This window comes from Conger conger, chromosome 5 (assembly GCF_963514075.1).
Source record: "Conger conger chromosome 5, fConCon1.1, whole genome shotgun sequence".
NCBI lineage: Eukaryota > Metazoa > Chordata > Actinopteri > Anguilliformes > Congridae > Conger > Conger conger.
In genome coordinates, this window is record NC_083764.1 from 10,656,980 (window position 1) to 10,684,960 (window position 27,981).

The following is a 27,981-nucleotide window of genomic DNA, read 5'->3' on the forward strand; positions in this document are numbered from 1 at the left end:
CACTATCTCAGTGACAGGACTGACAGCCTGCAGTAATGTGACATTTCACTACCCAGTCCAGGCCATATAACTTACTCTGGAAGCTACAATATCAGACTCCAAGCACACAATTTGGAAAAAAAAACAAAAAACTATTGCAATACTAGTTTTTTTTCATGAAATATTTAAGTGGGGGGAAGGGTGGGCTAGGTGTCACTGGAGGGGAGAGGAGGTTAAATAATTTTTCTGGAAAGTTACAATACATAGGCTATACAGGTAACCATGTTCTAAATACCGAACAGAAAGGCCAAATGATGTTTGATTACACGTCATCTTTTTTAATTAAGCAAATACCCAATAAGTATAGATCAATACAGGCACTGCAAAGCTTTACTTTTTGACCAATGAAAGCCAGACAATCGTATAATAGCAAACAGAGGTAAGCCACACCCTCCTATTCCTTCTCTGTGTACAGTAGCAACGTCTCTCTTTTTTTCTCCATCCAACTAGGTTTGAATTCTGTAAGTACTCGAACATAACTGTAAGAGGCTAAATAGGCATTAACACAGTCATCAGACAGGGATACTAGGTTCTAAAGTCAAATTTCAAACACTACACATTTAAAAGTCTCAACTGGAACAACTCCAACATGACAGCTGTACATTTTAACAGTCTCTCGGTCAGGCTAGAATGGGCTTGCATTGATCACGATGCCGCCTGTTCACATGAATAATATCTCACTAGACCTACTTATAAAAAGGGTTCATATCAGTACATTATTCCAATACAATTCATATTAAGGATAATATCTACCAGTACAAGGAGAAGTAAGACTGAAGCTTGACATTTTTTCTCTTTGTTTTCATTAAGCATGCCTTGTCTGTCCCATGAGAGGGATCCTTTGATATTTGACAAACAGAAAAAAAAAATAGTTAAACAGTTTCCTACAGTTTTTGAGCTTGTTTTCTGCCAAGTCATGGCTGATGGCTTTGACCTGAAATCTTCACTCGTGACCTGTGAATGTACTGTATGTGCAGATGCGTGCATGATTTCCCAGAAAAGCTTTACCCCAAACTAACCTTTCCTGAACCCCCTCCCCACTCCTCTTCAGCAGGACTGGTTCCTTTACAAAAAGAAATAAAACTAGAACAAAGCAAAGCAAAACAGCAAGCAAACGTTTGCAGTCCCTCGGTTCCTCTCAGTCACAAAGTCTCGTAAGTGTTTATGATTTTTGTTTGTATCCTTTCAAAGCCTTGTCACCCAACCCTGGTTTAATACCTCCTCTTCATTGCACACCCCCCCACCCCACCTAATCCAACATATCCCACCCCACAGCTCTGTATTTTTATTCTGGAATTTTCCTCTTGGAGGGGGGTATCAGGTGCCCCGGCAGGTCGCTAGGCAACTCGTGGCCTTCCAGTTTGACCTTAATGAGGTGGTTGGCCAGGGCGAACTCCTCGTCGTCCAGCATGCCGTCCTTGTCAATGTCGGCCAGCTTCCAGATCTTTCCGAGCACCGTGTTGGGGAGCTTGGACTTGACCATCTCCTTCTTGGCGTTGGCGCCCGTCACCTTGCCGTTGACGGGGGAGAGGGTGTAGAAGATCTCGTCGTACATGGGCTTGTCCCGCGCCACCACCCAGTCCGCCTCGTCGATGCCCTCGCCCGCACCTTCGCCGTAACCGTGGCCGAAGGGCCCGTTAAGCGTGCCGTCGAAGGCCCCGCCCTTCACCACCTGGTTGGGCCGCTGCGTCTCCTCCTGCCGCACCAGCACCATGAGCTGGGCGATGTCGTGGGCCAACATGTCGTCCACCGTGTCCAGCAGCTTCATCTTCAGGGGCTGGAACTTGTTCAGGTCGTGGGCCTGGAGCTGCTCCTGGAGCAGGGGGAGGGGAAGCCGTGATTAATAAAAATAATCCATCCATCCATCCATCATCTACACCTGTTGATTAATAACAATAATCCATCCATCCACCCATCATCTACACCTGGTCAGGTCCATGGGTGGGCTGGGGCCTAACCCAGCATGCATTTGGAGAGAGGCAGGAATACACCCTGGACAGGTTGCCAATCCGCTGGAGGAAACTCACTCCATTCACTCACATGCTCATAGCTAGGGGAATTTTAGACTGTACCAATTAACCAAACCTGCATGCCTTTGGACTATGGGAGGAAAGCGGACTACCCAGAGGAACCCCATGCAAATATGGAAGGGACATGTGAACGTTGCCCTAGATAAGGACCACAGCAGATGCTTGAGTACATTAACTGCATCATGAGATCATTTGCAATGAGGAAGTCATCTGTCAAGCTGTGTGTCTGATTGTGAACCAATTCAACTATTTCTTACTGGATGTGTCAAACTGTGTTTGCTGATAAATTGCAGTGTGTACTTTGCTGAACGGGAGTATGGCTATCCTTTGACTGGGCCCTGATAAGCTGGAACACCCACTGTCCATCCACATCTCATTAGGAGAGTTACCACTCAATTATTTAGCAAAATACACACTAAAAGCAAACATACTCTCAGGCACACACATGCACACAAATGTATAAACACTCCTGATAAACACACACAGATATTGGCACACACACAGCAGAAGGGGAAAGAGGCCCTTAACCTGAGTGCTGAATCACTTCCTCCAGGAGGAAGCAATGCCGTAAATCTCACAGGAAAAGGTTTGCGTCCCTTGCCAGTGCATTTGGCCTGTACATCTGGCTCAGAGCTGCTAATACACTCTCAGGCCTGGCCGGAGACCCAGGTATGAAAGGCAACCTGCTGTTTGGAGTAGCGATCACCACAGCACTTGTATACCCTTGATGTACGTATACAAGCACTTGATATCACAGAGGTGTCAAACTCAAGCTGGGGAGGGCAGTACTGTCTGTTGGTTTCCCTTCAGTCAGCAGCCATTTTAGGTGTGTGGGCTCTTTAGCCAATCAATGACTTAAATTAGCCACTGACGTTCTGAAACACAAACGCACCAGCAGACATTGTGGCTCTCCAGAACTGGAGTGTGATATTACATGACCTAGCATTTTATCCAAAGAGACTTGACTGAGACAGTTGACTAAGCAGGGGCCAATCCCCCCTGGAGCAATGGGTGGTTAAGGGCCTTTCTCAAGGCCTAAAAAGCTGCACTGATCTTATTATGGTGGCCACACTGGGGCTTGAACCACCAACCTTCCAAGTCACAGTCAAGCACATTAGCCCCGAGGCTAAAGGGTGACCTATAGTGTTATCGTGACATCCCTAGTATACCATGCTGTGTTATGCCATGTCATGTGTAGGTGCACCCAAAGCAACAACCAGGGATTTTGGACCCCACACCAAAACCCATTTCTTGAGGGCTCCTGTCAGTCAAGACCCTTGGAGGTGTGCCCCTGTCCTCACCTGCATCTTCTTTATGTTGGGGAAGTCCCCCGGGGAGATCTGGTGCTCCCGCTCGATGCGGCTGTAGATGTCGCCCAAGCTGTTGATCAGCTCCTTCTTCTTGTTCTCCTTCCCAAACATGGAGGGCATGTCTTTCTTCAGAGAGCTGATGATGTAGGCGTGGACCTGCAGGAGGAGAGCAAACACGCTGAAGTTTGAACAAAATGGCCCTATGCTTGTGCACGCAAATGTAAGCAGGTTGAATGTCTCCTGAGCACAGCTCATGACAGGCCATTCAAAACCGGTTTTACTGGTCATTGAGGTTCACAAAGACTCAACACCTTGATCCCGGATTAACTCTATGATTCAATATTTGTTTAAACAAGTTACAGATACCCATTGATGATAAAGAAACCCAGTGGACCAGTCATTCAATGTCAGTCACTCTCTGAATTCCCTATACATGTCGGTAGTAATTTCTGTGGTAGTACAAGCAGCCCTCTTGCAACACCATTTCCAAAATAGAAGGTATGAAACTACTGCTTTACCTTTTCAAGATACACCCTTTTACAATTCAAATCAAAATACAAAGGCTGACATCAGCGAATTGAGAGCGTCATGTACTCTGTACACAAGGACAGCAGGGTACTATCTAGTTTCCAGTGATCACTACAAGGAAGACACTTAATAAAACAAGGGATTGTCCGGTTTAGTTTTACAGCTCATCCAAAACCCTCATCACCATCAACCGCAGCCATTTTGGTGCCACTTATTTTCTAAACACAGCCAGCCCAGTTCTGTCAGGAAACAAGGTACTTTCCCATACAGAGGGAAATGAATACACCTTAGTTACAGCATGGTTACATGGGCGTGTGCTGCCCATGGGGGTACTTCTTGGTCCCCTTGGTCCTGTTGCTTCCTTTTCACAGACTGCTTTATGTCAGGAGGAGGAAGTGTAAGTGAGAGTGTGTATAGCAGGGTTTTATGGGTAGGGGAAGCCCGAATCCACAGGGCACTAGTGATCTGAGCGCGTGTTCCTCTGGAAAACACTACTCATAATATCATGTCGCTGTTAACAGGGGGGAAAGCATACATCTCTACCCAGGACAGAGGAGGGCATGGGGGCATGGGGTGGCAGGCGTAGGGGGGTTTAGGGCCAGCAAAACGTCCTGTTCTCAGAAGAGCAGCTGCCGATGGGCTCGCCCTCGGAGATTGCCCAAAAACGGACGAGCCCCCTCGTTTCCTCCCGGCCCGGCACGACCCGGCTGGGACGCGCCCGTCATCACACCACTGGAACACAGGATCTGGCCCTCGGTCAGGGACGCCGATCCGGGCGAACAGGAGACAGGGCCCGGGGGGGCACAACAGGGAGAGGCTCTGGCACAGCCAACGCGACTCCTCTTCAAAACAAGGCCCTTTGTTTCGTTTCATCTTCACTTTCGCTTCTCGTCTCTCATTCGTCACCCTTCCCTCTGATCGATCGTCTCCGGTCTCACGTTCATTATGGTCAATTATGTCATTATGTCAAAATGTAGCCTCCGTAAAAGCGAGGCTGACAATATGGTGGCATGAACGAGGGGTTGTTTTGCGATCGTTCGTCTGTCTGCAATGCTGGAAAGTGAGGTCTGTAATAACCAGGCTTATCATCTACTCAGCACACACCGAGAGACAAAAAAAAGCCAGGGGGACTGAAATCGGAGCCGGGCTCCATCTCCACACCAGTAAATACTGCTGATGTCACGCAGTCCTGAAGCCTCTCAAGGTCCTTCGGCTCGAAGCGCGATGACCGCCGGCGAACAATCCCTCCGCCCCCGCCCTAGTCTCCCCCAAACTCTCCTCCATGACTCACACACTTCACCGGGCGCATGTCTAGTTCCGGCTGGGATGGGGGTGTGCAGCTGGACACGCCTGGAATCTCGACACGCTCGTCATTTAACGGAGACGAAGCGAAGACAGAGACACAGAACTGGCCGACCCCTTTATAATTTATTGGGGGAAAATGTGGTCAGAGCTAGGCTGCTTTGGAGAGGCAGGACTGGGGATGGGGGAGAGGGGGGCTCCTGTGGGGGGGGGGGGACCTGTGGATTCTGAGAGGCTAGTTAAACCCTGGCCATTGCGCGTAACTGGGCCCCACTGCTGAACAACATTTCCCTGCATGTAACTGCAGCCCTGACCCCATGGTGGTGGGAGATGGGGGGGGGGGGGGGGGGGTCCTCAATAGGCCAGCAGTCACTGTACAGACCACCACCCCCCACCCTCTGGGCCACCTCAAAACCTCTTTAGCATATTTCACTCTTCAGTTCAGACCCGAAAGAGGCCCTTGGATTTCAGCGAGCTAACAGATGGCGAGGCAGTGGAGCGCACAGATTAGCTGCTACGCTGGATTGTTTCTGCACAAGCGTTCCTCCAGATGCCTTTAGCACAGGGGTAGGCCCTTTAGAAGCGGTTTCATGTGCCTTCCCACAGGGGCAGCAGCTGTGTGGGTGTCAGAGTGCGTGTTGGACTCTCTCTCCACGCCCCACGCGAATCGATGGACCTTTCGGCTGTTGCTGAGGGGGATCGATAGCGCGGAGCGAGCAAGGTTCTGGCTCTCCGTGGGCCTGTGTGGTGGCGGGCGTGAAAACAGAACCCTGGGCCTCCAATCACAGGCCACGCCTGCACGCAGGCCGCAGCGTACGCCCTGAGCTACACGCCCACCCCGCACTTCCTGTGGAGTCGGCCCAGCAACGGCAGCCGCGTACGGCGAGGTAAGCGTTTTGACTTGTGGGTTTGGTGCGGGTGTCACTTCCTGCAGAGCAGCCAGTGCCTGCTGTACACACTAAACCTGCCTGCTGTAAGACTAAACCAGGCTAAGTTTATTTTAACGGCTGTGGGAACGGCTTAGCTCCACAATCATACAGGTCTAAAGGCAGGTAGTTTTTTAAATGGGTTGCAAAATGACTCTCACGCAGCAGCGATTCTTGGAACGACCAAAATAACTTTAAAAAACTGAAACAAGGTTGATTCCCTTATGCCTGCAAAGCTGCTTTCCCCTTCCACAACGAACACAGTAAATCTCTGAAAATCCATTATTCTATGTCCGAGTGAACACCCCTTATTTCTGTTCATTAAATGAGCCTGGTAACACATTTGTAAATATACATTTACCTACTACATCACCATAATGTTATTCCTGGGGCATTGGAAATAGAATTCGATCATTGGCATGAATTCTAAACATCATTCTCGTAAATATTCTATAAACCACTGTTGGCTTTTGCAATTTAGTTTCTTGTTTTCCACCATTAAAGATTTCAGAGGTTTCAGTCGTGGCCCTGGTTGGAATATTGATTTCCGTCCGATTTTGTATTCTCTCTGTCGCTTGTGTTGTGGTGCTTTGACTTTGCAAGGGAAAAAATAAAAATAAAAATAAGACCTGCAATTTATGGGTCACAAATTCATGAGTCACATGATGTTCAAAGTGAAAATAATTGCTGTGCAGCAGAGGTTGATTGTTATAGTGCATGAGATGGGACTGAAATCATTACTCATGGATTGTAAGTCATCTGTACTCGGACACAAAGACAGCAGTGATGAGCATCTACCTCTATAGCTAGCCGTATATGAACTAGGTAACTAGTTCATATTCCACTCTCATTTATTTCAATAAGTGACGTACAACATGACTAGACACAAGAAACGGTCTTAAATAAAAACTTGTACCACAAAGAGAAGAGGGAGATATAGCCTTGTACGACTCGTTGAGACAAAACCACAATGTCAACGGTTACATTCAAACAGGCTGACAGAAACATGAACAGACACCTAGTTCAGGTTTTCAGGCTATTACCTTCTGAAGTGTAAGGGACCCCGAATTGGGTAAACATCGCTGGTTTATTTTAACCTAATTGGCTAACAAGGTCATGGGATGGAGTTCATGTCAGCCAATGGCTCTCGTGTAGGTGTAGCCCCGTAGAGCAAGGTTGGGTCAGGCTTCTGACAAGGCCTACCTTAGCGAGCCGCGCCCTCTTGATGAGGTCGTTGAGCTTCCTGAGGGCGGCGTTGCGGGGCAGGGACTGGATGTCCTTGAAGAGGTCCTGCTCCTCGGCCTCGAAAAGCTTGCGGTTGTCGGGGATGAGCAGCGGGTGGGACCAGAAGGAGCCGATGTAGACACGGATGACCTCGGGCGTGTTGACAATCTTGCCCAGCGACCACATGAGGGCCCCGTACACACGCATCAGCTGCTGGGTCTCGATCTGGTCGGCCTTGTTCAGCACCACCCGGATCTTGTCCTCGTGGTTCTTCAGGGCCTTGATGACCTCGGAGAACTCGTCCGAGATGTCCAGCTTGTGGGCGTCGAAGAGGAGGATGATGCGGTCCACCCGCTCGGCGAACCACTCCAGGACCGCCGCAAAGTCGTAACCTGGGAGGGAGGGTGGGGGCAGAGGGACAGGGTGTGGAGGGAGAGGAGAGGGAGGGGGCGGGGGGGTTAACAATCCAGCAGGATGTGCATTTTTCTGTTAAGGACCAGTCCTCGAAAACAACCATGTTTACAGAGCTGCTTCTGGTTAAGAAAACAATGGAGAGGAATTAACTTTTGAGGCGCAATCCTGAATGCATCTCTGAACAACAATCAATAGTTTAGGAGGAGTACGCCAACAAGGCAGACTATCCTCAGTTGAACTGCTAAAGCATCGACAAAAGCAGCAACACCGTAGGCGACTTCAGCGCTTGCATCAAAATGGTGACACCCGACTGACAGCTGTCACCATTCCCGCTCAAACTCCCTTACCGTACTATTGCGACAGTTCAAAGCAATACTTTTTTTCCTGTAAAACTTCACGTTATGTGAAATGTAGTGGGGCTGAAGTTCTCCCAGAAGACCGCCTGTCATGGCATCCTGACAGATTTCTCTCTTTTTTCCCCCGGCTGACAAAAGGCAGAATGTAGACTCGTTCCTTGAATCCCTGTGGGACTGTGGGATGGGATTAAGACAGTTTCACGACATGGCTGCTAACCCACCAGCCTTCACACGGCACAGGAACCTGCTCCTTTCAAGCTGTGGAGAAACTGTTCCATCCCAAAATGGGAGGAACAACATTAACACCAACAGGAGCCACAGAGGCTGAGCGGTCAGCCCTTTTAGGAGTAACTGGTCACCTTGGTAAGTCAACGGGAGTTCAATTTAGCACATTCAGCAGAATGTACAGTAATGTACTTCTCTATCCCAGAAAGAATAATGAATGTACCCCAAAAACCATATAGTATTTGCAGTAAATGTGTGTTCTGCTATAACATATTAACATCAAATCATTTTGATAGTCCAAACTGATTGTGCAATGAGACTATATAATAGTTTGTTCATAATTTATTTGAAAATTAAGATATGTCTGACATGAATGTCACGAAGTACTAATTATAAAACAGGGCAGAATGTATCAGTTGCAGTGTAATGGGCAAACGGTAATTATAAAGCAGTTAAGAATGTCACCACTGCAGTGCGATTGGCAATGGGAATTGTAAAGCAGTTCAGAATGCGACCACTGTAGACATACAACTGTCACATTCTACTCCTGTGAAACTGGCAACACGAAACAGCCACTGCAGAACGCATTCACGTGACATGTTCAATTCTGGACCATTTGCACTAGAAGTTCGGACCACCAAAACAGACCCAATAGCTGGGAGTGTAATTTATTTCAGAAGATTATGTGCTTATGAATATTATGAACAATAACAGACATTGGGAACACCTCGACGTCTAATATCTCAGCAGAGAATATACTCAGCCCAAACGTGATGGATTCTCATTTACTTCATACTTTTATAATGCAAGCCCTGATTGAAAGCAGGCCTTGAATCGATTATCTACCTCCCTACACTTTACTCCTTCTTGGACACGCTTGATTGTTGAAGTGTTTTCCTTGGCTTTAGACCATCGAGAAAATTAACTCCCCCGAAAATCTTCACCTCCGTCTGGAGCTCTGCAGTCCGTCATGTGGGCCTGGGCGGGGCCACTAATGTCACACTCCAGTGTGATGATCACAGATGGGCTTTAAAACTGTGCCAAACGGCACCAGCTCCTGACCTCAACGGAAAAAAATGTTCCTGCCTGGTCACCGTGGCAACATGAAAAACTGTTGGGACTGTCCCTCCCTGACAGTACGGTCATGGCACGCCGCAGGGCAGTTTGTTACAGCGCTACGTTCTTGGGTGTGGCAACCAGACGATGCAAACCCACTGCGTCGTTTGACCTTAGCGCACGGCTGAAATTTGAATGTGAAGTGATTCAGTCAATTGAGCTAAGTGCCAGACACATTCAGCACTTAACTGCCATCTCTTTCATGAAAAAAAAGGTTGGCATCCTTACCTTGGTGCAATTTTGCAAAACCCTTCCGGAGAACGGGAATTACAGATTGTTTATACCAGTGTTCTTTTAGTTGGGGGGAGTGAATTAGTGTGTTAATGTTTCAAATCAGCGTCATGGAAGATTGGGGGGTGATTCCATGCGCTAACAGGGATGAACGCTCATCCCATTCGATTTGGCAGTTTCACATAAAGCCTGTATTGTGACCTGCACTGCCAGTGTTGAGGGAGACTATGTGAATATGAAAAGTACATGAAAATGATCACCAGGAATCTACCATAAAATGACACTCTGGAAGTAATAAATCAGATATTGCCTTTTTTTTTTTTTTTGTCAGGACAGGTGAGTTGCCTTTAGTTATTTATTAGGCCTAAGAATGTTGTAGAAATACAGTTCTGCAGCAGCTAAAACTACTACAGACCATAACAGGGGACAGTCCCATTGCACCGGTAAGTCAGATACATTGTATAGGATCTACCATATGGAATGAGGCAGGACAATATGAGCAGTGAAACTGTGGGTATGTGGGGGGGCTTTCATTACAGCAGTGATTATTGAAGAAAGGACCAGGTTATGTTAATGTCAGGGGACCCAGTTATTTCAGGACGGGCTCAAACCATCTACTGGCAAGCTGCGAGTGTTAACACAGCGAGAGTTTTTCGACATTGGGGCTTCCAGTACAATACCTCCATACGGGCATTTACGTAGAAAGCTAAAACCGTCTTCCTGGGCAGCTGTACATGGGGAAAGAAAAAGACAAAACAGCAATAAAAAGGGTGGATGAATAAATTACGTTTGTGTGCTTGCTTTCTGAAAAATAAGGGAAAGGGGTTTAACTGGTGAAGACCGGTCATGTTCAGTATACGGCTGCTTTGAATCAGCGAATCAACCGCATGTGTGTATTTCGGTTTCTGACATGATGCATCCAGACAAATCGGATTTCCTAACAATGTTGGTGCAGTGTAAGCACTATTCCGCCGTCAGGAGAATTTACAAGTAAAATGTTGAACACCGTCAGAGAACATTCAGGAAAAGAAATGAAGGTGCGGATGAAACGGTGACCCGCAGTGATCTAATCATCATCTATTCAAACGAGGAAATTCACACACAAAAAAAAAAGAGGGCCTTAATTCCAGATTCACATTAAAGGGATTTATTTCGAAATTGAGTCAGACATTTTCGGCTCGTGTTGCCATGGCAGCCAGAGAACAAACCAGGAAGTGCGTCTTTGTATTGATGCTCAGAACAGGAGTCTTTGGAAGTGGCAGCGCTACATAAAGACATGACGAATCGCGCCACTCGCGTTCCCAGGAGGCAGGGCCTCGAGGGTGTCAAGGACAGATGCAAGGCTACAGCACTGCGCCACTGTGCCTGCATAAACACAGCTGCGAGAGGGGGCAGCCATCGAGCCGGGCTTCATCTCAGAATCAAAACACATTCAAAGACCGAACGGCCGTACCGTTTATTTATTGTGGCAACGCGCCCTTTTACTCAGACCTTGTACCTCGCCTGGTAGCCAAATGGGTGGACGAGTCCTGGTTATACAAACACTACCCTCCACGAGCCTCACAGTTTTGACAGACAGGCGCTTTTAGGTAAAATTCAGAAGAATGTTATGGTATGGAGATGGTCAATTAGCCTCTGAACTGAAGTAGCCACGGTAAGAATGTTGAATATATAGGCTGAACAAAATGAATGCATCTAATTAAAATAACAATTATTGAATTTTTATTTAAAAAAGTGCACCACACATACATAGGTATATGCAATACATGCCCGTAGGCTGCAACAAGATCATTCGACCACAGAGTTTATTTGAGACACAATGTCCTACTGGATTATCCATTAAATAAATGGATGTTTAACGTAATCTTTACGGTCCGGTTGTGAGGACAAGGGGCTCGTCCTGGAGCTCCGGGCCAGGCTGGCCGATACGGACACTGTAGTTCATCAGCCTGCCGTTCCACCCCAGCGAGCGACACACACACACACACACACACGGAGCAGGGCTAGCAGGGACACCGCGTTCCTGCGACCGAGGGCACTAGCCTTCATCAGGCGGAAGACTTTTGTTATGAAAATAACATTTCCACTTGCAGACGTTCTTATTTATGGACCCGTACCCTGCTTAAAGGGTTTCTGAGAGCGGTACTTTTGGCTCATTAGATATTACAGAATGAAGCCAGACCTGAGAGGCATTCTCCATGAGATGCATTTCCTTCCACTGGAATGCAGGGCCACCAGGATCCAGGGAGGCCTAATTGTTTAATTGGCCGATGTGAACACACGGCCTCTCAGTTACCGTACGAGTCAGCGACCGAGCGAGTTATGCGCTTGGTGCGGAGAGCGACCTTTTAAAAGAGGAACCATTGTTCGCCTGGGAAGGGAGCAAACTGACCTAAAAATCATCCAGCATTCTTCACATGGGTTTGTTTACTTGATTGCAATCTGAGAGGTTTTTCGCTGCTGGGCACAATGCCCCTTGATTGCAGCTTGACCCACCGGTCGTGGACAGCCACCTATGAAAACGTAGCACTGCAATTCTGACCTGAATCCCAGGATTGTCCTACAAAGCTGTGCTCATATTAGGACCGCAATTACTCAAGAGGTTCTGGCAACAAAAGGCCATTTTCCCATCTAACTAACCACATTCAGCAGCTTGTTATTATTAGCAGAGCACATAAACAGACACAACTACACAGTACGACATATGACGGCCTGAAGTGAGAGTACGGGACATAAGCCTAACTGTAAGTTCATAATGACTCCTAAACCAGTAACGCCCGAACAAAAACTGCAAACTCCAAACTATCAGGGTTTACAAAACACAGATTCACTCGGCTTTTTGCTTAGCCAGCACAGCTTGAGAATAGATCAAAGTTTTAGGAAGCAGTCTAAAGGAGAGTCTGAAGAAGAGAAGGTATTCCTATGAACGCTGAGTTTGGTGAGTGACTCTACCGATCTGACAGTAGAGGGAAATTTATTTCAGCCTCAAAGGGTTCTGTGATTAAAGAGACATTTGCACTATAATTAGGAAATTTACTGCCAGACTGCTCCATCGATACTTCAAGTCATTCATTTAAGTGAATAACAGTGAATATTCAATATTCATGAGATGAGACACAGTGAATTATGAACTGCTTCAGTCAGTGAAGGCAGTCGTTATGAGCCCGTTCTGTGGCCTACAGAAAAGACTTCACAGGCCTCAGGCTATGCTGTTAAACCCAGTATGAACAAGAGGCCATAGGAGAAGGGTGCAACTGTTATTGTTCTGTCAGGGCGGATATAGGGTGGCCAGAGCTCCATGGGTGAAATATTATTGCCTTTTCTCATCCTGTTCCTTTGCACACCAGCAATGCAAGAGTATGCTAACAACCAGAGTTCTGTTAGTTTCTATTTCAATGTTTGCTAAAACGGCGACACTTCGGAACAGAAGTGTGGTGTGGACACCGGTGGTAGCGTGGAGTAATGTTTTAAGTGAAGCTGGCAGTCATTGCATTCTAACTGAACAGCAAAACTTAACAATGTCTTGGTCTAGAAATAAGACTCTTAGTAAAGTAGTTAATAAAAATATTTGCTTGTTTTAAGTTCCCGTTTGCTTGATAAGTGAAATTTTCTAACCCCATTGGCAAATCTTGAAATGAATAAAATTGCCTCACCTCAATATCTTCATCTCATTTCACAAAAAAGTACTAGAAATACTTATGTTTTACGATTTACAGTGTATGACACTGCAATCTACACAGTAGCCAGATCAGACAGCCCCCTCCAACTGGCCCCCATCCCCCGCAACTTCGCAACTTGTCTTTTTCTTAAAATAAAACGGTATCTTCCAAACCCACTCCTACGGCAACACAGCTGCAGAGCTCGCTCGGGCCCGGGAACACACCGAAAGGCGGAGGTGCTCTCTCCGCACAGCGACGTCTCGCAGCCAGCGCTGCGCGGCCAGAGTTTGGAGAGCCCAACTGTGACCGGAAGCCCACAGATGTGAACCCAGGGTGGAGCACTGCTCTTAAACTCTGGCTAATCCCACCAGCTGAACTGCCTCAGCGAACATCCAGATGTAGATTTGAGCGGACCCAGGGCCTACGCGTTACGAGTCGTCCTTGATTTCTGCCGTGCAAACGAAACGCGGTGTGAAAAAGTTCATACATTATGTCTGTACCTGGCTTTTTCCAAGATTACTTAGACGGGTACAAAAGAAGAAGAAAAGTGGCCATAATGAGCTGGCTTTCTGGAGGAATGAGAGTGGAGTGAAGCCGGGTCTCCGGGGAGATAAGCTGGCGGAGAGACAGAGGAGGCTTCCAGCTGCCTATTCCCTCCACCGCTGCCTGTGACGGGCTGCAGCGCCAGATGCACAGAGAGCAGGGCGAGGTGCACACACAAAACATTCCTGTCAAATAAAGGAGACCATCGCCATGTCCCACCGTACCCCTGCCCTCATTCTGTGTGTGTGTGTGTGTGTGTGTGTCTGTGTGTGTGCATGTGTGGGTGTGTGACTGAGTGTGCATGTGCTGTGTGTGTGTCTGTATGTGTGCATGAGTGTGTGTGTGTGTGTGTGTCTGCGTGTGTGCATGTGTGTGCCTGTGTGCCCATGTGTGCATGTGTGTGCCTGTGTGTGCCTGTGTGTGTCTTGTAGGTTTCTAACCTTCAAAGCCATGATAAGTACCCCTACCGGTGTCAAAAGCGAGAGCCGTTTCAATCTGTCGGCCGCAGCGCTAGGCCAATAGTCTTATTGCGTCTTAGCACCAGAGCACAGATGGCCGCACTTTGGCTACCGATGTGCAACACATCCGCCCACCTGCCCCACACACCCCCCTCTGAGACACGTGTCCAGCAGGACAGAGCGTGGTGTGTGTGAGCATGTGATATTCGGCCTGAACCACACTCCAGGAGTCTGGGAGGCTCCGATTACGACACAGCCCAAGGGATTATGGGTATTCTGATAAGAGGATTTAATATAATTTTTGAATTACAGAGTTCAATTCAAAACTGGGAATCAAAAGTTATGCGCCAAAACCGAACTTCTGGAGAACCTGCAGCCCCAAAAGGTAAAAGATGGCAGTCTTTCTGTAGTAACTGGCAGGACATTACAGCTCTCTTCTGTTTCTTTCACAAAGTATACTTCGTTATTATTTGAAAAGTGCTGTTATATTCATCCTCATCATCTTTTTACCCTGACGGCAAACAAATTGGCTATCGAAGAACTCAACATAAATTGAAACCTCCACATAAGCTTGTCAATGAGATGAATTCAATTCCGTTTTAACAGGTCACCTGTTGTTTACGACAACAGCTGCTACACGCGACAACACAGCCTTCTCACCAGAAATCGAAAGCAAAAGTGGCAGAACCCAAAATAGAAAAGATTAGGAAACTGCAATATATACACTCAAGAACACATAGTATACACTCTATATCTTACAAAATAGATAACAGTAAATTATCGTCATTTATCATGTTCTGCTTTTAAACCTTTTTTTAACCTGAATGCTGATTGCCTTTCAGAAGGCATATTTCGACAGGAAATGAATGAACATGTTGTGGTACTTGTGAAATGACTCACGCGGAGACTGTAAAGAAGGACCACAGAGAATGCTTTAGAACACCCCGGTGTCCCTAGTGCAGAGGCAGCTATAGTGCCTCCACAAAGCCTGCACGGCACACACTGGCCAGCATTGCTAATTCAACCGCCACCGCAAAGCTGACACTTTATTATTATTTATTAGGCAGCTGGTCTTATCCAAGGTAACTCACAAGGCCATTAAGACAAGACGCATTAGACAGCTACACGTGAAGTGCTTCCAAACCAGCGGGAACATTGATAGGTAATGGGCAGTTACACAGAGATCGAGCAAAGCCGAAAAATAGCACCGAGCATAACATGGATTTTAGAGTGCTTAACATTGATTTATACAACACAGATTGGCTTAGCCTGAGCAACAGCATTCACTTCGTGGTGACAAACAACAGTAAATTGTACAAACAATATTTTAATAGGACCGACATGCTTATGACACCTGAAATTAACTACAGGAGAAAAATCACTCCGCATCAGATTTTACCCAGGGTTCATAGCAAGGTCAAGACACAGTTCTGAAGTCTTACAGCTGAAGTGGCTAAAAAGTTGTTATCTCCCTCTCCACCTCAGCGGATGTGTGGTAAGCATTCTGGTGCAAAATGGCTGCCTTGCATCACCCAGGTGGGTGCTACACATTGCTGGTGGTTGGGGCGAGTTTCCCATTCATCACTGTAAAGTGCTTTGAGTCGCCAGCTGGTGAGAAAAGCACTACATAAATGGTATTAATAATAATAATAATCATAATAATAATAAAAATAATAAGTTCAAAGCTGTCTTGTTTTGCGGTCTTGGACAGACATACACGCCGTTTTCAAGCCGCATTTATTTTGAAAAAGAAACAGGGCCTTTGAAAGCCTTTCAGGGATGAAGCTGGGCTGTCGTGATGTTAGGACACACCCAGCACTGTAGGGGGCGCTGATGATGTGACTGCTAGCTAGCTAACACCCGAGTGTCCGAGACAAGTATTTCACGGCGTGTCACAAGCAGGACCCCGTGCTCCGTACGCGGGTCGCGTGGCTCCCTCATTAAGCGGCGGGGGTCCGCCCCGTTGCTAAATTCAGCTGTAACAAGCCCGTGCTAATGAGAGCTCATCCTGACTCAGTGCACGGGAGAGAGGAGTCAGCCAGGAACGCCGCGTGTCACAGTAGGGAATGTCGGGGGGAAGAATGTAGCAGCGGTTCCATATTATGACACACAAATGCGCCGCTCGCGGTCCAGGGATTCCGGAATGGAGATCATTCCAAACGCCCAGGGCCAAAGCGCAGGTCCCGGATGCAAACGAAGGCCGCTTAAAGAGGGGATGACGCCAAAGAGAACGGAGGGGTAGCTGGTGTCACTTGACAGGAAAAGAGAGGAATAAGCCCTGCGACACCCTACCCCAACACCCCCCGCGGCAGAGGAATAAGAATGACAGGGTCTCACCCAGATTTGCATTTCATTTCCCAGTGAAAAACATTCGCATTCAAAACGCCAGACCAATGAGACGCTAGACTACAATCACTCCCAACCCCATCACCCCTACCCCCTACGTGTGCATTTCCTCTTCCTAGAATTTTAGGGGATCCTGCTGTTTTTCTCTGTAGCAGCATGGAGTTCACGTTGTGGGTACGAGATTGAGTTCGTGGTTCTGGGCAACAGGAGACTAAATAATATAAAAAGTTTTTCTTTGTTTTGTTTAGTTTCTTTGGTTAACACCCACTTCCTGTTATTAAGACCCACGGGGTGTGAATAAAATGACAAGTTGCGATAATTAGAGGGTCTGAGTCAGACTGAGTCAGTTACAAAAACACCCCATAACCTGTAATCAGAAGCACCTGACGGCTCCCCTGTAGAAGGCAGAATATCATAAGCGTTCGTGTGAAGAGCTGAAAACATCTATAGCACAAGTCACTTCAGGAGCTCACCACTTCCAGAGGAGGCTTTATTTCACGAAAACAAACAGCTCTATAATATAGTGCCTTCTTCTCCTGCCTGCTCTGCCTATCTACTGTACTGATTTTGGGGGTTCCAGCCTTTCAATCACATGAGCAGCCCTTAGCTAAAAACAGACGGGGTGTGTTAAAAAGCTTCTGTGCTTATCAGTATTGATAAGCCCCAGAACAGGCCGCCCCTCCTGTGTTGCGCCCCGGTCCCACAGCAGCCTGCCTCAATGCAGGCTAATCCCCAGGCCTTGTTAGCGGGCTCCCGGTGGATGTTGTTTCAGAGATCCGCACAAACGGACAGACGGCCAATAGAAAGTGCTGACGGGCAGCGTGTCCGGCGATTACCGCGGACGGCTCGCTATCGAATGGACCCGCCGAACGAGACATGAAGTAACTACACGCAAAACAAACACAGGACCCAGGAAGAGAACACCGCAAAAACTACAAAATGACACGTGGTTTCGGTCTTACATTGATTAAAATCTTACCTTACATTTACACCCTAAATGAAAATAAGGAAGGTAAGGCAGTTTTATCATTTCAACATTTGCCAATGGAATAAGAAACAGTCACTTGTCAAGCAAACGTTAACTGAAAACGAGCTAATATTTTCGACTTTAGTTTAAAGAAATAAGATCTTAAGTCTTACTATGAGACTAAAACCAGTTAAGACATTTTTGTAGTCATTTTTTGCAGTGAAGGTCTTAAAAAGTGTTGCCGGCTGTTTTTCGGTTGGGGTTTAAATGTGACTTGTGTGCAAACCACCTACCCAGCCCCCACCTGTCCCTCCTGGCACCCTCCATCACTCAAACACCCGGGGCCCGCGGTGTCAGCAGGTATCGGTGACGTGTGGGAGGTATGAGACTGGGGTCAGGGAAATGACTCCCTTATGACTGGCCTGCCCAGCCCTGTTCAAGGAGATCCACCGCCCTGTCGGTTTTCACCCCAACCCTAATTTGGCTCACCTGATTTGACTAATTAGCAGCTCAACGAGATCTCTAGCTGTTGAATGAGGTGTGCTGTGTTATGGTTGGAGTGCAAACCTACAGGAAAAGGGCCGGGCCTTGTGAGAATGAAAACTAAGAAGAATAGCAGGTACTTTTTCTGCAGCATTGCAGCGGCGTGAATGCCACAATGGTTTCCGCTACACGATCTCATCTTTCATATTAGATTAACGTCCTCTGCTTCTCTGACTTCTACATCCCACGCAATGAGGTAGAGATGCAATAAAATGTTCCTGAACAAACCGATCTGTGCATAACAGCCAAAAAGCGCAAGTTCTCACTGCTAAATTCCCTTCTTCTTCTAGTAAATGTAAGCAGCTCAAATGTTCAAACAAGAAGAGCGTCTCAAAATGGCTAATCATAATAATATTATTATAATAATAATAATAATACGCACACGACCCTCTCCAATAAACCCTATCTGGCTCCTCCTCAGTAACCTTGAGAGCTGCCAAAGCAGTCACATGATCTGCTGCACCCCACCCCCACCCCCCTCGGTTAATAGTGAGTTGATAAGGGCCTTATCGGTCCACTGCAGAGTCCTGCTTCCCCTGTTAATTAAAGAGCTATGAACAGCAAACTGGCATAGGACATAGGGTCTGCTCTATTCTACTCTCCCAAACCCAGCCAGCTCCCCCCTCTCCCCCCTCTCCCCCTTCTCCCCCTTTACCCAATGCGGCCTGACAGGAAACAGTGGTCTCTTCACCCACAGATAATCCAACCACTCACCTTAATTCAGAGCAAGAGCAAGAACAAGCACGTGGCACTGTTTGACACTGTCACTTTTCTTGAGACAGAGAGACGACCAAAGCAGTATGAAAAGTCCCGCTCTACCACCGATTATTGGATTTTACATTTAAAACACGGCGCGATAAACTTGTCTCACAGCAAATACCATCTCTTAGGCATTAACCCCTCAAATCAAATACTGGATGGGTGGAATTGAGAGCCATGTGTTTTCTCAGCTGCGCTTCCTGTGCTCTGGAATCTGTCCAACATTTCGCATTAGCATATCTGAGAAACACATACAAATTTTTGCGATGATACAACTTCAGCCAGGCGACGCAGGTGCCGGCTCGTGAGTGCCAGTGCCTACCTGGCACTCCGACAGGACTTTACCACATTACCACATCAACTGCTTCCACAATTACAATGTTAACAATGTAAACAAAAAATTAGGTGCAACTTCCTTCCGTGGCACCGCATATCCTCACGCTGCAGAACGGTTGCCCTACATCGGCAGTCACAGAGAACGAACTGCAGCATGAATATTTCACACAGTAAATGTGGAAACATTATCCGTTTGGGATCGAGAGGAGGGGGGGAAGAAAAAGCCAGATTTTAATTCAAATTCATCCCTGGTTCCGCCACTCCTGAGAGAGGACAGGACAGAATGACCTTTATTGTGCGCTTGCATTCCAAGCACAGCAAACACAGCTGCGACCATTTAACTTCCACTTTAAAACAGAAAGCTCAAATGCACACGCCCATGAACTGAGCATGATTAAATCAGACAAAAATTGGATATTAAAAGATATTAAATCTGATATGAATCAGATATAATAAAAAAAGGGTATTCCAACTTCGGCTCTGCGTAAGGGGGTTTGTCGTTTCCAGAAATATGTCACCGAGGCGTGCGATATCCTTAGCTTGCTTGCTATTTGCACAACAAACAGAGGGAGTACTTGGGAAAGGAACTTCAAATATTTTCTGTAAAAAAAATAAAGAAATAAAACTTACAGCAAATACAGTATAGGAGCATATTATGACTCCCTGAATCCCAGAAACATAAAGTACTGACCTGGCTATGCAAATAGGGACCAGTGAGTGAGGTCATCAACACAGAGATCCCATCTCACTTTGCATGAAAGATTATCACACACATGGTTCAGTGAAGGTAAATTGTCCACTTAAAAGCTAAGAAAGCAGAGCCGTATCTGGCTTACTCATGTCCACTAGTCAGAAACAGATGTCAGCGCAAGTATTCTGTGTTGGGCTCCTTGAAGCTAATATAATCTGTGCTTAACCTCTCATACTCAGTAATGTGCACATAAACAGAGTCGGTACACTGCGGGGAAAAAAAACCTGTGTCAATAAGCGTTTTAGTCTCATTTTTTCTCTTAAGTAGAACATATCAGCTTGTTTTAAGTTAGGGTTTGCTTGACAAGTGCATTTTTATCACCTCATTGGCAATACTTGCTCATGTTCAGCAACATATCCGGAATCACCAGCACAGACTACGCTCATAAAATCTGACTGCAAATAAAACCACATTTACTGTAAGACAGAAAGAAGGTTTTGCCCTATGGAAAAGTGATAATCTCAAACTTTACAGCATGTACAAGACACCCTACAAGTACAACGCTTTTAGTATCTCGTAAGACAAATCGACCATGATATCACACCATTCCAGCAGGCAAGAATTCATAAACGGCCCATATTACAGACCATGAAATAACCTGCGCACAAGGTCAAACCATAACTCAACGGTCATTCAACCAGCCGAACAGTGAAGGAGACACGTTGACCTTTAACGGGTTATAGGTTCCTGAATCAAAGGCTTCCTGGACTTTGGGTAATAAAAAGCAGTGCTTTATCTGGCAGAGGAAGTCAGGTGAAGATGCGAAATGGACTCAGTGTAAAACAAGGCTCGCACTTCCTTCCTGGAGACTAGCAGAGGTGGCATCAGTTGAGGACAGGGCTTTTCCACACCCGTGCCCAAACGCGATAACCTCAGCACAAACCGGATTAGTCACAAACACTGCAGGTGTCAGGATTTCCATGTCCTGTCATGGAGTAAACAACGGTCTCCTATCACACAGGTCCAGCCTGCGCTCCAACCCACACCATATCAATGCAGTACAGGAGACCACTGCACTCTACTTCATAGATGCATTACTCTTACGCTACAGTGATCGGTTGTATGTTTACCTGTCCAACTGTATAATATGCATACAGACACACACTCACATATACTTCCTGTGATAACGTATAAGGATATAAACACACACACACACACACACGTATGCTAATACAGGAAGCACTCTTGTTTCCTGCTCTAAAGGTGAGAGGGAGCGGTTTCCTACCTCTGCTGATCCTCTGCTTCTCACCCGACAGGATGCCGGGGGTGTCAATGACGCTGATGCTCTCCAGCACGGGATTGGGCAGCTGGGCACACACAAACCTGCAGGGGGTTCAAGAGACAATGTCAATTATGTGTCGGACACATGGTGGGCCCACACTGCGTACATCCCCTGTCCGTGATGCTAATACAGGGAAAGGTCCACACCTCCGGGAAATGGAACCGAAACCCCTCAACTGGTTTACGAGCATAATGTACAACACATCCCAGAAATATAAAATCGTGGGTATTTTACTGGAATTCAGGCTGGATTACCAAAGACTATTTCAGCATTCTGAACACAATCAGAATCAGAATCAACTTTATAGTTATTGCATTGAACAAGTACAAGGACAAACAAAATGGGCGTAGCATCTGACCCAGCAGTGCAAATAATAGTCAAAAAGTTATGAATGCGGGGCATAAAAAGCAAGTTTGGGGTCCATTGGTTATATCTCTTCTCCCCTAAAGCAAACTGCACGGGACACAATCCATATTGGAGTTACAAGCTCCGGCACATTCTGCCTGAGCAGTAAAGACCATCCTCTCTCCCTCTCTCTCCCTCTCTCTCCCTCTCTCTCCCTCTCTCTCCCTCTCTCTCCCTCTCTCTCTCTCCCTCTCTCTCCCTCTCTCTCCCTCTCTCTCCCTCTCTCTCCCTCTCTGCTGACACAGCAAGGCTGAGCTCTGCGGGATACATTACAGGCAGGCATTAGCCACTACACTGCTCTGAGGGCTGAGGTGTCATGTGACCAGGGAGAGAAAGACCTATTGGCTGACTCATGAGGGACTCGAGCAGTGGTGTCCATCATCATCTTACATAATCTTACATTGCTTCCTCCCTTACTGTAACCTATCGAACACCTACTGACTGCCAGCCATAGGATGTACATCATCTGTGATTACAGTACACATACTAGCGCTTTGGGAACCAGCAGCAAGGAGAGAAATGAGCAGCAGGTTCATCTGCCGTGATAAGCCTGCAGCATGATGATAACAAGAGTTACCCTTCAGGGGAAAAGTACCCTGCTCTCCCTCTTTCTGTCTCTCTCTCTTTCTTTTTTTCTTCTTCTCACATGGAACATTGCATTTTGGGATTTCCCTTCTTGCTGGAAGCTTGCAGTTTATAACCCTGGCAGAAGGGTGGACAACCAGAGAGCAAAGAAATAAAATAGCTCTCTCCCCTTTCGTAAATCGGAACCAAACCCCACTAACTCATGGCCACCATGTTTCATCCCGGCATTTGGCCTTGGAGGAAGGGAAGGGAATTTCAGAAGAAAGCATACAATTAGGATCCAGCCCGTCTCAGGGCGTGTATAGTGGTGTGTAAGTTAGGACACGCCCATGGATTTGAGAATCTTTCACAGGTGCCCGCTACAATGGGTGTGGCCATTAATGCTTAGAAATGCCTGTGCACATGCAATTACCCCAGTCGCTCTGTGTATGGACCAACAGGGCATTTCTCATTGTGCTTTAGATTCTGTGGCACTATGGTGAGCTGTGAGTCATGGCCATACAAAGGCATTTCAATCGACTATTAATCTAAAAAAGCAAAGACCCTGAGGGCATTCTTTAACAATGAATCACACAGACCACTGGTTGCTGCAGCAGAGTTCGTTCCTCTAGCTAATATGTCTTCTTGTTGTGCGAGTGTCTCCTTTTAGTACCACTTGCTTGTCACATACTTGCCAAATTTTTGTGTTCCTAACAATCTTTCCCCTTTATATTCATGGAAATCTTTACCGTCAAAAGACGGTAGAGAGAGAAAGGGAGAGAGAGAGAGAGAGAGAGAGAGAGAGAGCGAGAGAGACTACATTGTTGAAGTTGCCGAGCCAATGAGCTACAACACCACAAATTAGTTTTTCCATTAGCAACAAGCTTTTCGATGGATTAACATATTACTTTACAGCTTTCCTGCTCCCAGCCAGTGCGCCTCGATTTCCCACCTGAATCTCAAACACTGATTGGAATTCAGGAGGAGCAGTGAGAGCAGTCAATAACAGCTGAGGAGAAACATTTATGTGCGCACACAAATCTAAATTGAAAGCAAATACAAAAACCACAGCTGCCTGTAAACTGGTGCAGTGGCCTCGTGGTTAGGGCGTCTGACCTGAACCTGGCAGGCTGCTGAAAAAGGTGACTGCACCCCATCAGTGGCGCTCAGCACTAAAAGCAAGGCCTGGTGTCGTGCCCAGGGAGGGCATTTCAAGACGCATATTGTTTCCCAGCACAAAAACCGGGATGGGCTCCAGCTCCATTAGCAATTCATGAAGTACACTGCTCCCAATGCCAAATCAGCTGAACCACTGCAAGGATGAATCTGGTCCCCTTGCTTGTCAGCAAATGGAGAATGTACATTAAAGCACAGTCTAACCTGCTGTTCTGTGACGTGTTAGACGAGTGGCGAAGGGGAAGTCTTACGTGAGGTTGTATTTGTGCATTTCGTTTAGCCTCCGGTCACCAAATGAAATGACTCGTCTGAAATGAGTCTGGGATGTTTCTGTGACATGGCTGAACCGAAAATAGAGGTGACAGTAAAGGTCTCCTTGCCAGGACAAGCCCAAAATAAGCAATGCTGGAGCACACAGAGCAATAGACACTGTTTCCTGAACAGGGAGACTGACTTTTCATCATCCATGACACCTTCCTCAGCGTTAAAAAAAAAAAAACCCAAAAAGATATGAAAATAGATGTTGTTGAACAGGGAATGAATGGTTCTTAATGAAACATTATCTATGTCTGTGGACCTCTCTGTACATAGTGTCCAATTGTTATCCAGGTTAAAACATCAGATAAAACCCTGATGTCTGAGGGTGTGCCTTACTATTGTTTACCCAAACACAGAGGAAAGAGAGCCAAGCTTAGAGTGGTGGGTAAGAGGGGGGTGGGCGTCACCTGTTGAGGAAAGCGTTGCCGAAGGCATTCAGCTTCCTGAAGGGTTTTTTGGGGTCCACCACCAGTGCGTTCCCCGGGATCAGGCCCTCCACGTCACCGTGCATCACCGCGATGAAGGAGTCTGTGGTGGGCTCTGGCCCAATCCGCATTCCGGGGAAGTCCTGCTCCAGGAGGTACCTGCAGGAAGACCCACGAGTTCTCATTTAAAGTATAAATACATTCATGGCTTTCAAATACGGATAGCATGCTTTAATATGTCAAAGTATACACCCTATATAAACCCTACAGAATACTGGGACAGAATTGTTCTGTATGCACTGAAGTTATCCCTCAAGTACATGTCATATTGAATGCATGAGACAAATTGGAACCCATATATTTGTGGTATGATAAATTAACAAAATTAAAAAACCTGTATCACATTAATTTCTACTCTGGGACATTGCTATGATTAAGGTCCATATAACCCTACCCGATTTTATGTAACAAATGCCTTTTCATTCTTCCATTACTGTAATGATAACCAGGAGCACTGATACAAGCCAGAGCAAGATTGTGTGGTAGAAGCAGAGCCTACACCCAAATGTTTACTTGATCTACTTGCTACTGATGGGGCCTGTGGGACTTTGAAGCAGTCCCATATGACATGAGCAACTTGGGGCAAGCAGGGGGATTGCTCTTTGTCCAAGATACACAACTTAAACACGACCTCCTGGCACACAGGAAGAATTTCAGAGAGGAAAGGGGCAGGGGGTTTGTGCAGGACCCCGAGTTGGACAGGGCCTCAGCTGCGATGACCTCCCTCGAGTCACCGATGAATAATGCACCACAGGAAAAGGGAGAGGAAATTTGAGATGCCCTGTTGGTCCTCTTTAGCAGGACAAGGATCTCACACAAACATTACCGCACACAAGGACAACCCAAACCAACACCATCCCCCCACCCAGCCAACGAGACACACTACCATGATACACTGGACAGGACGTCTTCCTTCATAAACAAAGAATGATACCAAAGCAGCATCAAGTTTATTCATGTATTTATTACTTCTTTTTTTTTTTAATGAGACGCTCCCATTTCTGATAGGAAAGATTGCTTCATCACAGTTCTCCCCCATGCCTTCAGATCCACTCAAACCTTTGCTTCTCGGGTCACAAGATATTTTTGGCCTGTGCGTCTTGGCCCGATTTGCTTATGCAGTGAAAAAGATATCCACCACTAATATCCTGTGTCCCTGGAGAACTGACGTACAGCATTAGAAATCTGGTGCCCAAGCAGGACAGTTTGTCATTCTAAAACGTTTTGATTATGAAACAATGACAACACGTGCGCGGCTCTCTACACCCTAAGCCGAGATAACGAGCGCTCAGCAGCACGCAGCCCAAAGAGAGTCTGCGTGGATGTACGCTCACGCCTTCCTGCTTCTCTAATGATTACAGTTCCTGGAAGCTATTAGCGACAAGTTGCTATAGAAACCAGGGAAGCACGCGGTGAAGACTGGAGTTTAATGGCGATGGCCTGTCAGATCGCATCAGCCAGCAGGTCCTGCATATCCCCACAGCGAGAGACGTCATTTGACAGCTGAGGGACGGCACTCTGTGCTGTTGTCCAGGCAGAGAGGAAACGCCCCTGTTTAGCCGCTAGCACACCGGTAAATAGCAGAAATCTCGCGGGGGCACGCAGACAGCAACTTTGAAACACAGCACGGAGCACATGATGCTTTTTGGATCCCCTTTTGGTGTCAATTGCGAATTCATGTGAACTATGAACCATAAAAGCTCTAATATTACCAAATGTTCGCATATCACTGGTGCGTCCATCTACTGCCATTGTAACATTTTAACAAAGGTTGCCAGGGAATTTTTATTTTTTTTGTTAATTTTTTTTACACATTAGATATCCAATGTAGAGAAAGTGTCAATGTCAAGATGTCAGCCAAAAGTGACTAGTACCACTCCACAGATTATGGTTTCAGAAAAGAGATTAAGCTTCCTATTACTAAGGTTTACTGTGAATGACACCGTGTGACTGATCTACTATTGTATCAGTTTTATAAGAGTTTTACGACTGCCTGCCTGTTGTCTATAACATTTTAGATGTACCACAAATGGCACAAATTGTGTGACCTTCAATGCCTACGTGATTTCACTTTAGTATTCAACAAAAACAAAGTTATATCTTATTTTCCAGATTGAGGCAATACAAATGTTAAACCTGGTATTAACCTTTACAGAAGGTTAATAGTGTCACTGTCCAGCCCATCGTGACCTCCAGGAATTTGGTCTGGTGTATTTTCTAAGTGTGGGGGTCCTGCGTTTTCCCAACTAGCCATCTGCTTCCTGCGTGGATCGATAGCACAACACAGTACCTATGTAACCTGCGTGGACGACGGAATGTTGTCATCACTGAGACTCTCAACGAATGACATTTAGGACATGTCATCGCATAGATTACGGAATATGAAAAGGGATTACCAGACTCTAGGAATGTCAAGATGCAATTGAGAGAGCAAACAAACCCACTGCGCCTAACCCTCCGCGTGTAAACATCAGTTCGCGTGCAGACAGACTCTGATGAGAACATGTTCACGATTGCTCCCTTGTTAATCAATCCGATTAGTAGCCTCCTTCCACCACGTTTACAAACAGTCACTGCGCTACAAAACAGTCTGGGATTCGATGATACACACATCGTAGTCATTTAACACAACTGTCGATGAAACTAATTGATTATATGTTACTGTCACACTGTAACTTTCCACAATAACAACAGCGGAAAGACCCAGCCTGAAAACTAGGTTGCACGGCCAGGTTTCTCAGCGTCACCGGTCAGTGGCAGAGGACAGTAAGCTTGGCAATGGACGTACCGGATGAAGCTGGTCTTTCCAGTGGAGTACTGGCCCACGAGCAGTACCATGGGCTTGTTGTCGAAGTCCGCATCCTCCAAGGCGGGCGAGTGGAACTCGTGGAATTTGTAGTGCTCTTCCAAGGGCAATAGTTTGGTTTTGTACAACTTCTTGAGTCCATCGCTGACTGTCTGAAAGACCTCAGGATCCTTCTTCCTCCTGTCATCGGTACCCAACCAGCTGAACATGATGCAGTTCGATAATCGATAACCTTAATACTCTATACAGATTATTTGTAGATTTGTAGTGTTTTTTTATGCAATATAAATTATTAATATTTATCTACAACCTCTTTTCTGTATGAAAATGTTAGCGTGTTTTTTCCCCAAATTGCTTAAGCAGACGGAGATTCCTAGATGTTTTTCATTTCAGTCATACCATTTTGCATGAGAAATTTTCTTCATTGGAAGCGGTTTCTTCACAGGGCTTTTAAGGCCAAACAAGAACAAAAATGCATTCGAATGATCTTCTAACTAATATTCTTCGCACGCATCAACGACCGATACTAATATTTACATGAATATATTCATAGCATCTAACTACGTGCCTATATTGAAGGCTTTTCATTCAAACTGCTATGTTAGCTAGAGGAATCCCACAAGAAGATGATGCGCGTTGCTACCTAGCCATCAAAATAGGATCTCTTACATTGGAACAGTGAAGCGCTTTTTCAGCCCACAAAACAGAGCCTAATAGCTGCTTTCTGTTTTTACAAATTATAAAATAAACCAGAATAAAACGGCTAGTCCTACTGCTGGCTGAAATTTCGGATGATCACGGGCTCCCCGGCTTCTTCACTGCAGCAGATTTAAATGCCAGCCCTTCTAGAAACCTGACCCGAAAGGAAATGCCCAACTGCTG

The 27,981-nt window shown here is 46.4% G+C and overlaps 1 protein-coding gene across 4 annotated transcripts; it reads right to left on the reverse strand.

Annotated features, from left to right (window-relative positions):
* Positions 1-95: 95 nt before the first annotated feature.
* On the reverse strand, positions 96-27,974 carry ehd3 (EH-domain containing 3). Of its 4 annotated transcripts, XM_061241947.1 has the most exons (8): positions 27,873-27,958; positions 27,499-27,546; positions 27,082-27,279; positions 24,216-24,392; positions 21,289-21,386; positions 7,339-7,751; positions 3,371-3,535; positions 96-1,852 (listed from the first exon to the last, which is right to left on the reverse strand). In XM_061241947.1, the coding sequence occupies exons 2-8, from the start codon at positions 27,522-27,524 to the stop codon at positions 1,325-1,327; spliced, it is 1,605 nt and encodes a 534-aa protein (XP_061097931.1). In that variant the 5' UTR covers positions 27,525-27,546; positions 27,873-27,958; the 3' UTR covers positions 96-1,324. The 4 variants fall into 4 exon arrangements, with proteins under 4 accessions (XP_061097931.1, XP_061097932.1, XP_061097933.1 ...); XM_061241948.1 differs by lacking the exon at positions 27,499-27,546 and having other exon boundaries at positions 27,769-27,974; XM_061241949.1 differs by lacking the exon at positions 27,499-27,546 and having other exon boundaries at positions 27,873-27,948.
* Between the last annotated feature and the right edge of the window lie 7 nt (positions 27,975-27,981).

What these genes read in the sequence shown, in the direction of transcription:
- ehd3 (XM_061241946.1), bottom strand. Translation starts at nt 27,308, where the DNA reads ATGTTCAGCTGGTTGGGTACCGATGACAGGAGGAAGAAGGATCCTGAG. An exon ending in GGCAACGCTTTCCTCAACAG is followed by an intron (nt 21,387 to 24,215) that starts GTGACGCCCACC and finishes AACCCCCTGCAG; the next exon opens with GTTTGTGTGTGCCCAGCTGC. An exon ending in AGAGGGCGCGGCTCGCTAAG is followed by an intron (nt 3,536 to 7,338) that starts GTAGGCCTTGTC and finishes CTCCTCCTGCAG; the next exon opens with GTCCACGCCTACATCATCAG.